The following is a 13,084-nucleotide window of genomic DNA, read 5'->3' as shown; positions in this document are numbered from 1 at the left end:
TTGGACATGTGTGGACCCGACCTACACTTAAACTTCTTAAATCCTCTGTTTCTGTGTCACCAGCTACACTTTTAATATTAATGTATTCACTCCGACATTTTTGGAGAGCGGTCAGAGCTCGTACACTGCAGACAAACATGTCTCCCAGCACACAGCTGACTGTCAACTCTCTGAGATTGGATATGATTCATTTAGATTATATCTGTAAGGTGAAGTTTATCTCGGTGTTTATTTGTTCCTGAGGAAGTCAGCTCGGCTCAGATTAAAGTTTAATAACTGAACAATTTCAATGAACCTTAACGCCTCCCTGGAGCATATATGGAACTGAATCAGTCACTTTTCTTTATTTCCTGATGTTCATATGTGACATACATGTTTTAACCATTAATCTGGAATTAAACTGACATTTAATATATTTTAAGGAGGAAAGAGAAATTTCACCAGAGGATGTTGATGCTGTTCATGGAGACTGAAGACAGAATGATTTATCTGTCTTAATATTTCTGCTGCTCTTTCCTCAGGTGTAAAAATATTTTAACTGTTGGTTTTAATTCAAAATCAATGGTTAAAATGTTAAAATACCAACAAACTTGTGGCGTTAGTGTTGATATTCTGTGAGTTACTTAAAGAGATCACACAGGTACAGGACATATTTTATGTTCAGGTTTATGCATGTTTGTGGTGTGATGTGCATGTAGTGGGCTGTTATGTTGCAAACTGTGTGGATGTGTTTGGGAACAGAAAGATTATTTTACTGCATAAAACGGCGCTGATCAGCTGTTTCTGCCGCTGATACACTCGGCCGGTGAACCACCTGACTCACACAGGCTCTCCTCCTCCACAGTCCTCGTTTATGAAGAGCTTTACAAACACAACATCACGGCTAACAGCTGGATTCTCCCGTTTCAGTGCCAAACAGCCACTTCCTGCTACAGACAGTAAAGTGGACAGTTTGGCGCTAAACACGTTTTTAAAACTTTAAGCTCTTATTTGTTAAAGCCAGCTTCACAGACAGATCTGTGTCAGTGTTTTAGAGCAGGGCTCAGTGGTGTAAACCAGCCTTTATATGTGTTTCATCTCCATTTTTACATTAAACTGAACCAAAACACTGAAATCTTCACCTGATGTGTCTGTGCAGGTTCTCATCATACAGTCATGGTAATCTAAGGAGCCTGGAAAGAAAAGTGACTTCTTTAAGTTTCTTGAAGACGTTTCATCTCTTGAAACCGCTGCTGATAATCACCCACACCCTTTTTCACAGCTTGGCTCATGTGATGAGCCACATGATCAATAGTTGGTCAGCGACCCTCTTAAGGGACACTCCCACTAGGATTAAAATCTGGGACTCTCCACTTTTTGGTTTTAGAAGTGAAGAAGCTGAATGTTCGGATTAAACATCTTCAAGAAACTTAAAGCAGTGCACTCGCTTTTCTTTCTAAGCGGCCTTTCTTAGATCACCTGATATAACCTGAGTAAATTATGTCGAGTGTCAGCGGGGTTTGAAAACTCTGCAGCATGACCCGGGTGTTGCTGGTGGCATCATGAGCTTAGACCCCTCAGTCAGCTCGGTCTGAAGTCATCGCAGCACTAACAGGCACAAATAGGCTCTAACGTGACAAACTGACCCGACATTTAAAGAGTGCCCACTACAGTCTCAGCTAAAACATATGTGCAACGCCAAGGACTGTACACTGGACTCCATTTCAGTGCAAAAGAATAAAACGAAGTAAATCCATCCAATCTCCTCTGCCTGTCCTTATCATCAATAAAAACAATTAATAAAACAGAAAATCATAGAAACAGTCATCTTTGTTATTGCATCATCACACATCAGTTCCCAGTAACTAGTCAGAATGAGACGTTGTTTTCATCTTTCTCACACTCATCTCACTCCCCGGTCACAACAGGTGGTGACTTTAACAGGTGTTACAACCTGGCTCAAAGCTGCAAAAGAGGGCGGAGACTGAAAACAGAGACTGGTTTCATTTTGAAGTACTTAATAACCTCGGCTAAAGATGACACCAGACAGCGTGACAGGGTCTGACAACGAGTGGTGGCGTCGTCCTAGCCGACCTCGGCAGTTATTCACACGCCATGACCAAAAACTCCTGCAGTGTGACAGCAGACAGAGGAGGAGTCACAGAGGAGCGTAACAGCTGTGACAGATGCAACAGGAGGACGAGCTCCAACAGTAAACACACTGTGAAGACAGGAAAGCAGTCACGAGTGATGTTGGTCCTGTTTTTATCTCCACTAAAACCTCTCTAACGTCACATGTAACAGAACACAGACACGTCTGATTATCAGGGACCACGACCCACATCTTTGCCTCACTATGTTTATAAGAAGAGACTGAAAATAATGATTCTCCCAACACATCACCAACACTTTTATGGCAAACAGATAATAGTGAGTGACAAGAGGTGAACTGTTTCATATGCAGTTATCAGGGTAAATACATTTAAACCAAAGACACTGGAAGACAAAATGAAAGGAACTGAAGGTGACAATTCAAGAAGCTCAACAGAAGTCAAATGTAACATGATCAAGATTCCCTGTTAAAATATACTATGTTAATAATAGTGTATAGTACAATAGTATACTATACACTGTTATTAGTATAGTAGTATACTTGTCACACAGTGGAAATTTGTGTTTTTATGTTTTATCAATCTGTGTATTGGTACATAGTGTTGATTTTATTTGCATGATTTTATTGTGATATTTATATCGCATGGTTTTATCCTCATACTTATATTATGTGTGTTAATGTTGTTGTACCATATTCCTTTAATCCACTGAGGACTAAACAGATGGGGGCGTTCCCCAAGGTGGCCTATCAGCTGCCAGATTGACCTGTTAAAGGGGATGGTGAGCGCAGAGACAAGAGGAGCGACGCACGAAAGGTGAGCAGGAGAAAAAGGAACGCGTGTAAGCCCGCACGTGTGTTGAAGGAACTGCTGCCTGACTGTGGGGCGCTGCGAGTCGTTCGGCGATCCAGTCCCAACTGCAGGAACAGCAACAGTGGGTGGCGATGGCCCTCAATTCACAACAGGGCAGGGATGCCCCTCTGCCTGCATCTGACGGTGCTACGAGGGAGGCCGTGTGCAGGTGTGGAGTGGGGCGAGACTGTGCGGCGACGCGCTGTCAGGAGACAGGTCTGCGACAGGAGCCCCCTCCTTGTTCTTCTGGCCGGCGTGGTTTCCATCCCGGAAGAGAAATTCCTCTCCTGTTTCAGATAAGGCACATTCGCCCGCGTGTGGCTGTACTGTGGGATTATGGGACTGTGGGAGGGTAATTTTAGCATATGGAAAACATTTTTTTAGCTTTGTTTTAATAGTGTATAGTTATTTCTGCCGGCAGGGTTTTTAGCGCATTGAGAACACTCTTTTTATTGTATACGGGGGATTTTAACTTGTATTTGTGATTCTGGCTGTGTTTTTTATGGAAATAAATGGTGTGTGTTCAAAGCCAGCTTAGTTTCTGTGCCCTGAGCGCTGACCCGCTTGCTCCCCTTCCTCTTGTATGTGAACGGACTTGGAGGTGAAGATTTAGGTCCACCAGTCTTAGCGGCTACATAATTTTGGCATTTGTCGACAGGATACAAGTTTGGGAGCAGTGTTCAGTACCTGGGGTACAGATATAGATGATAGAATGCTAAGTGTTTAAATCAGCTACCCTTGTTGAGGGTTGTGAGCAAGGGGTGTACAGAAAAGACGTTTTATTGCCACGTGAGTATTCATGAGTAGTGTTCATCCACAAGGGATATCAGAGGAGCTGAGCTGAGAGGAGTCAGTGTTCTGATAATCCCATACATTAGCTATGCTATGTGGTCACGAAATGGAAGAACAGCAGGTTACCTGGATGTGGCAATTGGACTGTATAACTCACCTATGCTGTAACTTTTCTAGGATGCATTCAAAGGAACTCGTTGGTAGCAGATTATTGCTGATGTTTCATGTGTTATGTGTAAAGAAGGGACTACCAGAGACACAGTAGCCAGCAAGGCCAAGTGTTGTTCAGCCACCCTCCTGGACAGAACACCTGAATGTTGTGACAGGGACTGTCACAGTTAAAATATGGGGGGATGTCACACAGTGGAAATTTGTATTTATCTTGTATATTGTTTTTATTCAGATTTTTAGTGTTTATTTATGAGTGACGTTTTATTTGCATTGTTTTATTCTGTTTCTATTGCATGGGCTTTAGTGTTTTATGTGACACAGTTTTTAATCCACTGTGGACTGGCTACACATGGGACAAATTAGCTGATAGGGACCACCTGCTGAGGCATGGGTGTGTCAGCTGTGTAAAGACCTTTTAAAAGCAGGCTAGCTGAGCACTGAAGGAGAGAAGCCCAAGACTGGAAGGCTAATGCTAGATGGCCAGCGTGACACGGCGACCCAGTCCTGACCTCATGGAACGGCAACAGTAGGAGACAACGCGTGTGATTGGCAGCAGGTTTACTATCTGTTATTTTACAGGACACTGATGCAAGGGGAGCTGTGGCGGTGGTCGCATGATGGATTCGGGTGCAGAACGCAAGCTGGGCTGGGATATGATGGGCCAGTGGAAGGACAAGATGGGAGGCTCTTGCTTGTCTGCCGAAGACGGGGCTGGCGTGGACTCTGCTCTAAAGCCGGAATTCCTGGCCTGCTGATGGACCCATAATGAACATGTGGCATAATTATAGCAGGGGTTTGTTAGTGAATATAGAAAATGGTAGTTTTACGGGTTCTAGGATTGTTTTATTTAGTTTTACTAAATTGACAACCTTGTATCACGTACATTTTAAGGGTGTTTTTATTTGTGCTCCCTGGCCCAGTAATAAACTGTTCCTGATCAGACCTGCTTCATCTCTGTGCCCTCGGTGTCTGACTCGCTTGTATTTTAAAGAAGCTTTCTTTTTAGAGGACATTCTGGCGCGACTGCTTTAGTGTCCCCATGTGTTACATACTATGCTAATAATAGTGTACAGTATAATCCTAAATCTGCAAATGTTGAAAACTTCTATACAATCTCAATATTATGGAGGATCAGAAGAGTCAAAACACATCAAAATACATTTCATGCTTCATTAATAAATTGTGCAATAAAACATGAGTACATTTATTTCATTTTAAAAAACATTTTTGAATTCCAATTTTTAAAATGATTTTAAAATCTTTTAAAAAATAAAATCAAAGATTTACTTTGTACATTTAAAATGGTGATTCCACTCCTCATTTGAAAATCCATTTCTTCACTGCATTTCCCTTTCCTGTTAGCTCAGGATTACCATATTAGGTATTAGCTGACCTCTGACCTTATATTCCACTTGTGTGGTGTCAGAGTCTCGTCTCTGTTTTCACAGAGGATGTGGTTCTGTTGGCTTCATCAGGTGATGGCCTCCAGCTCACAGTGGAGCTGTTCTCAGCAGAGTGTGAAGCCGTGTGAATGAGGATCAGCATCTGAGGCCATGGTCCTCAGCTGGGAAAGGGTGGAGTGCCCACTCTGGGTCAGAGACAAGTTCCTGCCCCAGGTGGAGGAGTCTGAGTATCTCAGGGTTGAGTAAAGAAGGGGGAGGGGAGCAGGAATCAACAGACAGACTGTTGCTGCGGTAACAGTGAGGTGGACGCTGTACTGGTCTGTCGTGGTGAAGAGAGAGAGCTGAGCGTGACAGCGAAGCTCTAAATTTACCGGTCGATCTACGTCCCTGCCCTCACCTATGGTCACGAGCTGTGGGCAGTGACTGGAAGAACCAGATCGTGGTTACAAGTGGGGCAAATAAATTTTCTCTGAAGGGTAGCTGGTGTCTCCCTTGGAGACGGGGTGAGGAGAATCCTCTTCACAAAAACTAATCAAGTGAACAAGACTCTCCAGGAGGGAAACATTTAAATATCCAAGTCTACCATAAAGAGAAAACTGCATGAAGGTAAACACAGATGGTGCATTACAATTCACTGCATGTGTTTTACATGAAGAATGGAGGATATACCGTCCACTTTCACTCTGTCTTTAGCAGCAAGTGGCTCTTTGTTGTTTGGCTAGCTGCACTGAAACAGGAGAATCCAGCTGTTAGCCGTAATGTTGGTGTTTGTAAAGCACTTTATAACCAAGGACTGTGTTTTTAATTTAAAGATTAAACTATTAACCGACACTGATCAATGATGTAATGATCACACCTGGACTCACCGAGCCTTTCTGCAGTTCCTCACAGCTGGAATCAGTCTCAGTCGTCCCTCCTTTGAAGCTTTGTACTTCTGCAGGTCAAACTCATCCAGAACCTCCTCTGACATCTGCAGCATGAAGGCCAGAGCTGAGCAGTGGATCATAGAGAGGTCCTTTGACCTTTTCTTTGACTTCAGGAACTCTTGGATCTCCTGATGTACTGAGAGGTCGTTCATCTCCATCAGACAGTGGAAGATGTTGATGCTTCTGTCAGGAGAGGATTTAAACTTCTTGTTATTCTTCAGGTTCTTGATGACTCTCTGGATGGTTTCTGGACTGTTCTCTGTCTGACCCAGCAGACCTCCTAAGAGTCTCTGGTTGGACTCCAGACAGAGGCCATGAAGGAAGCGGACAAACAGGTCCAGGTGGCCATTTTTACTCTGGAGGGAGTTCTCCATGGCTCGTTTAAGGAAATCATCCAGAGATGACTCGTTGTATTTTTTTCCCAGGAAGTTCTTCAGCACCTCTGACTTCCTGTTGGTGAAACAGTGGAACATGTAGACTGCAGCCAGAAACTCCTGGATGCTCAGATGAACAAAGCAGTAGACTGGTTTCTGGAAGATCACACACTCTCTTTTGAAGATCTCTGTACAAACTCCTGAGTACACCGAGGCCTCTGTCACATCCAGACCACACTGCTCCAGGTCTTCTTGGTAGAACATGATGTTTCCTTTCTCCAGATGTTCAAACGCCAGCCTCCCCAGCTTCAGAAGAACTTCCCTGTCAGCCTCCGTCAGCTCCTGTGGACTCGTCTCATGTCCCTCGTGGTACTTGTTCTTCTTCCTCTTTGTCTGAACCAGCAGGAAGTGTGAGTACATGTCAGTCAGGGTCTTGGGCAGCTCTCCTCTCTGCTCTGTAGTCAACATGTGCTCCAGAACTGTAGCAGTGATCCAGCAGAAGACTGGGATACTACACATGATGTGGAGGCTCCTGGATGTCTTCATGTGGGAGATGATTCTGCTGGACAGCTCTTCATCACTGAATCTCCTCCTGAAGTACTCCTCCTTCTGGGCGTCAGTGAAGCCTCGTACTTCTGTTAGCCTGTCAACACATGTAGGAGGGATCTGATTGGCCGCTGCAGGTCGGGAAGTTATCCAGACGAGAGCCGAGGGAAGCAGATTCCCCTGGATGAGGTTTGTCAGCAGCTGGCTGACTGATGACTTCTGTGTGACATCAGACAGCAGCTTCCTGTTGGTGAAATCCAATGAAAGTCTGCTTTCATCCAGGCCGTCAAAGATGAACAAAAGCTGAGAGACAGCCAGCTTCTCTGCTGTGACCTTCTGTAGTGTTGGATGGAAAACATGGAGCAGCTCCAGAAGACTGTACTGCTCCTCTCTGATCAGGTTCAGCTCCCTGAATGAAAGCAGAACCACCACACTGACATGTTGGTTCTCCAAGCCCTCTGCCCAGTCCAGAGTGAACTTCTGCACTGAGAAGGTTTTTCCAACACCAGCCACGCCGTTGGTCAGAACCACTCTGATGGGTCTCTGTTGGTCAGGTAAGGCTTTAAAGATGTCCTGGCACCTGATTGGAGTGTCATGGAGGGCGTCCATCTTGGAAGCTGTCTCCAGCTGCCTCACCTCATGTTGGCTATGAACCTCTTCACTCTGTCCCTCTGTGATGTAGAGCTCAGTGTAGATCCTGTTGAGGAGGGTTCTACTTCCTGTTTCATCACTTCCTTCAGTCACACGTTCACATCTCCTCCTCAGACTGATCTTATGTTCATCTAAAACCTCCTGCAGACCAACATCTGCTGAAAGAAAGAAAAACAGAAAGAAAACTCTTCAATGTCTGAACAACAACAAGAAGTCCAGTTTTCAGAAATGAGTCCATCAGCAGACAGATGTTCAGTCTTACTTTGTACACAGCTGCTCTGACTGGCTGTCTGCAGTCCAGCTCTGCTTCTGGATCTTTCTCCACACTGGGGACAGGACCAGTCTCCTGATGAAGCAGACTGGTCCCAGTATGAGGAGATGCACTGTCTGCAGAACCAGTGTCCACAGCTGGTAGAGACTGGATCCTTCAGGACGTCCTGACACAAAGCACAGCAGGACAGCTGCTCCTCCTCACAGACACCACTCCTCTTCCTCTTCCTCCCTCTGTGAACACATTTCTTTATCACTAAAATCATTGACTGTCAGTGACAAACATCCAGATTTGATGACACTGTGCAGAAGCTCTGATGGTCACAGAGAAAAGTCAAAGTGGAGAAACTTGTGTTTGAGTTCAGAATCCAAGTTTCCTTTGCTGTTCCTGCCTGTCTTATTAAACACAGAGTGATCAGCCTACAAACTCCACAGTAAAAGCCTTCATCACAGAGCTGATTATGTCCTTCACTGGATGTACTGGAAGTTTGGGATCCATCACTTTCAACTGACCTTTGACCTCCTCTAAAAACTGTGGTGGAGCAGCGGTGTCACATTCAGAGCTTTCAGCTTTATTTTGAAAGAGTTCAGTCATCAGGAAGTGAACTTCTTGGTTCTGATTTTCTTTCTATTATTTTACAGAAGTGAAGAAGAAGAACTAAAAGCTTTGAAATGATCTGAGTGATATTTTTGAACATTGCCACCAAATTGAGTTCAGCCTCCAGCAGTAACTTTGTTTCATGATGCCTCCCTGATGATGTGATGTTTGATTACAAACCTGTTTATGTGTTAGACATTAATCACATGAACACAGGCAGAAAAAAGAAGCCAATGAAACAAATGACAGAAACGTGTTCATTCACTGCCATGATCCATATTTGATATGTACAGATGTTTGTAAAGAACACGTGTGCAGCGCTTTGTTCTGAGTATCTGCTGTCAGCACACAGTGCAGCAATAACTACAACCACACGTTTCTGTAGATCCTGAACATCAGCCTGGAGGAATCTGACCTCAGGTCTGCACACAGAGGCGCTTCACCTCTGGGATGATGCTGGCTTCAGCTCCTTCTACAATCAGGCAGAAGCTTCTGCACCATCAGGACACAAACAGAGAGGAGCTTCTATCCTCAGACCATCCAAGTCCTAAATCAGAACATGCTCCCCTCATAGCATCACCATCAGGGTTTAAACAGGACCTTACATCATGTTCTTGTCTCACTGTCATATTTCAGATCATACCTGATTCATTATGACGTCACACGCTGCTACACTGATCCTGCTGCTTCATTACTGCTGATATTACTCTGCTCACTCTGTTCAGTTACTCTGTTTACATCACTTTGCTCATTTGCTTTGTTCTGCTTGCACTGCTCTGTCAGTACATGCTGTGCTAATGTGGCACAAAGCACTTTAACATTACATCTGCACAATGTTTCATTATTTCATTTAATGATTGTTTCTAATGTTTTGTCCAGTCACAGGAGCAGCTCAGCACATTTCACTGTGTTGTACGTGTATGACGATGCCTGTGACAAATAAACAGCCTCGGACTCTTCAATCTTCTGCATTTCTTTGGAGATCAGCTCAGTGGCCTGTTGAGACCATCTTTCTATTTCTGATGACTCAGTTCAGATTATTATCCTGATACTTTCTTTTAAAATGTGATGAAATCATTTATCTGATGTTCTGACACAAATACACCAAAACAATCCCAAACAGCACAAACCACCACGTTACACACAGTGTAATAAAAATACAGGCAACTACAAATAAAAACACTTTAAAATATAAACTAAAATTACAAAGTGGTCACAGAATTTCAAACACCCGTAAATGAGTCAGCAGCTCTCTTACATGGTCAGCTGAGCTCCATGATTGAAGAACATTGTTGCTGCAGGTTCATGACTGAAGTCTGGAGGATTGTCTTTGGACCAGTCACTCCTCATAGACACACAGCTGGATGCTGGAGACTGTGACCTCTGACCTCTGCAAACACAAACACATCACATGAATTACTGATTAATCTCTCTTTAAAATCTTTTAAGCAGCTGCAAACACACAAACTGGATGATGTGATGGTTTCTGTCAGTAATAGTTGTCTCAGATTAGAGTACAGACGGCTGCAGAGACGTTCACAGCAACAGAGAAGAAATCATTACCTTGGATTGCATTACTACTACGATTGATACTAGCATTATCGTACCCGGACCACCATTAGGAATCATTTATGATGTCACTGGCAGAACATTTATAGAAACAACCTTTGAACTCTGAGTCAGCAGCTCTCTTACATGGTCAGCTGAGCTCCATGATTGAAGAACATTGTTGCTGCAGGTTCATGACTGAAGTGTGGAGGTTTGTTTTTGGACCAGTCACTCCTCACAGACACACAGCTGGATGCTGGAGACTGTGACCTCTGACCTCTGCAAACACAACCACATTGCATTCATTTCACATCAATTAGTACACCACAAAAGGCATGCAAGAAACACAGTATGAAGGCAAACTTCTGGCTTCAATAACATTCAACAGGTCAGGTGGAAACTTTTCTCAGATTTGATTCATGTTTTTATAGAACGATCCAGCTAAAAAAAATATACCATTAGGTCAGGGGTCAGCAACCTTCAGGACCCAAAGAGCCATTTGGAGCCAGTTTCCACGCAAAAGAAAACACTGGGAGCCACAAATACTTTTTGACATCTAGAATGAAGATAACACTGTATATACTGTTTTTTACCTTTATGCTTTGTATGAACAACTAAGGTGTGTTGCTTATGAAATCCATGAAGTGCTACAGAGAAAATTACATGTTATTTATGTAATGAACACATTTGAACTCTTAAAGAAATATAACCAAAGGAAAGACACCCAGCTGAACTAAAATGATGTAGCAAACAAAAACTGCTGTGAGCCGCCACCCTTATATCTCCTTTGGGCTTTTGGAGCCTTGAGCTGACTTTTAAAAAATAATTGGAAAAAAAGCTCTATGCTGCTGAAAGATGAAAAATAGATATTTGCAAAATTCTGCCTAAATATGTATTTTACCTGGTTAATGTGTGTGGCGGGGCGTGGTCTGCAGCGCCGCTGCAGGGGAGGCGGACGCACCTGAGCGGCACCCGCAATCACGCCTCGCCGCCTTAACGTCTGTGCTGTTGTGTTGGTGTGTGTCGGGCTGTGAGCTGCAAAGCTACAGCCGGCTGTGTGCGTACAGCAACCGTGTGTGTAAAGTGGTCAATAAAGAGAAGCTGAAAAGCGTGTTCATGCAAACATCGTCGGGTCTGCCGTGATATGTTTACAACGGGACTTCTGCTCCTGAACCTCTGCGCACAGCGTCTGCAGGTCGGGGCTGTACGAAGTCACTTTCATCTTTACAGGACTGTAAGCTGTCGTCTGTGAGGCGTGAGCGGTGTTTGTTTTTAACATAGTTCACGGTGGAGAACAGCTGCTGACATAATGTGGATCCGAAGATCCATAATTGGCCTTCCTGGGGCTGAAAGTCTCGATAAATGCACGGCGTTTCGGCGGGTACACCGGCTTCCACGAGTGTGACGCTTATTTGAACGATCAAAAAATAAAAAAATATAATTTTATTTTTATATTTCAATATCACAATAATCTTCCAATTTAGAACTACAAGTTAAAAAAGAACATAAATAAAATACACTTCAGCTAAATACTTCTAATTTATTTTCCCAAACCACGAGGAGCCGCACTGTAAGGACTAAAGAGCCGCAGGTTGCCGACCCCTGCATTAGTGTTAGTCAATGTTGCAACTGAACTGAAAAACAAAAGATTTTGGTCCAAAGAAACAAAGTCACTATTAATACAACACAACCCCCCCAAAAAGAGCCATGTAGACCCCGGGCTCTATGGGTCTTGTGCTCGGAGCTTGTTCCTGTGCTGCCATGATTAGTGCCTCTGTGCTGTCTTTCAGTCCAGCTTTGTTCAGCCACTGGTAGGATTTCTGGATGTCAGCCACTTCCTCTGCCTGCTGGTGGTGCAAACTGTGTTGTTCTGAGTTTCATTGGACGTCTTTGTCCAAAGCACCAGACAAAGGGCAAAGTAGATGCATTTGCATCAGCAGGAAAATACACCCCAAACTAGCATCATCATTATACAACTTTAACAACGGCCACTAAATGATACTTCATACACAGACCAGTGTTAGGTTAAGTTATGATGTCACTGGCAGAACATTTATAGAAACAACCTTTGAACTCTGAGTCAGCAGCTCTCTTACATGGTCAGCTGAGCTCCATGATTGAAGAACATTGTTGCTGCAGGTTCATGACTGAACTCTGGAGGATATTCTTTGGACCAGTCACTCCTCACAGACACACAGCTGGATACTGGAGACTGTGACCTCTGACATCTGCAAACACAAACATCAATAACTGATCAGTTCTCTCTGACAGCCATATGATCAGCTGATCCCTCTGTGATATTGTGTCTGCCTCATAACGCTGACAGGTCAGCCAATCATCAGCCAGTTTTTTCTGTCTCTGAATGAACTCAGTTTGTTCTCAGCTCTTCTCTCTGATTCTGCTGCACTGACTTCACTTAAACTTACAGAGTTCAGATCTTAGCAAGAAAACAAGTCAATAAAAATCAAACTCAGATCAAACAGTTTGAACCAATCACAGATCAATGATTCTGTCATGGTTATGTTGAAATGACTAATAAAGTTAGTAGTGTTCTTACATTGTTGCTGCAGGTCCATGACTGTAAGGTGGAGGTGTTTGTGTAACCCCGTCACTCCTCACAGACACACAGCTGGATGCTGCTCCGTCCTCTTCCTCCATCTTCTTGATGTCAGGGTGGAGTTAGTCTGAGAGGTAAACACACACACTCAGAGGTGCTGTTGTACTGGAAGCATCACACTGACGGCTTTCTAATGTTGGAGCTTTGGCCCTAAAGTCCAAACCAGTTATTTTAGAGGCTCAAAGTCTTTAAAAAACACCAAAACCATCACATTATTTAATAAGTACATGATCAGGTGGATGAAGG

At 43.7% G+C, this 13,084-nt stretch overlaps 1 protein-coding gene across 3 annotated transcripts in view; it reads right to left on the bottom strand.

Annotated features, from left to right (window-relative positions):
- Positions 1 to 12,879, bottom strand: part of LOC147302767 (protein NLRC3-like) — a 38,005-nt gene extending 25,126 nt beyond the window's left edge. The window contains exons 1-5 of one of the 3 annotated variants that reach the window (XM_086284421.1): positions 12,779 to 12,879; positions 10,369 to 10,500; positions 9,932 to 10,063; positions 8,068 to 8,309; positions 6,175 to 7,963 (exon numbers count right to left, since the gene is read on the bottom strand). In XM_086284421.1, coding sequence (XP_086140547.1) covers positions 6,175 to 7,963; positions 8,068 to 8,309; positions 9,932 to 10,063; positions 10,369 to 10,500; positions 12,779 to 12,879 — 2,396 coding nt within the window. Of the gene's footprint in view, positions 1 to 6,174; positions 7,964 to 8,067; positions 8,342 to 9,931; positions 10,064 to 10,368; positions 10,501 to 12,778 lie in introns of those variants that run through there. The other 2 variants (XM_086284423.1, XM_086284422.1) reach the window with 2 other exon arrangements.
- Positions 12,880 to 13,084: the final 205 nt, after the last annotated feature.

This window comes from Aulonocara sp. 'chitande type north' Nkhata Bay, linkage group LG23, assembly GCF_057382095.1.
Source record: "Aulonocara sp. 'chitande type north' Nkhata Bay isolate Kocher_YH1m ecotype deep benthic linkage group LG23, A_spYH_male_GT1.1, whole genome shotgun sequence".
NCBI lineage: Eukaryota > Metazoa > Chordata > Actinopteri > Cichliformes > Cichlidae > Aulonocara > Aulonocara sp. 'chitande type north' Nkhata Bay.
This window is presented reverse-complemented; position numbering and strand designations above follow the sequence as displayed.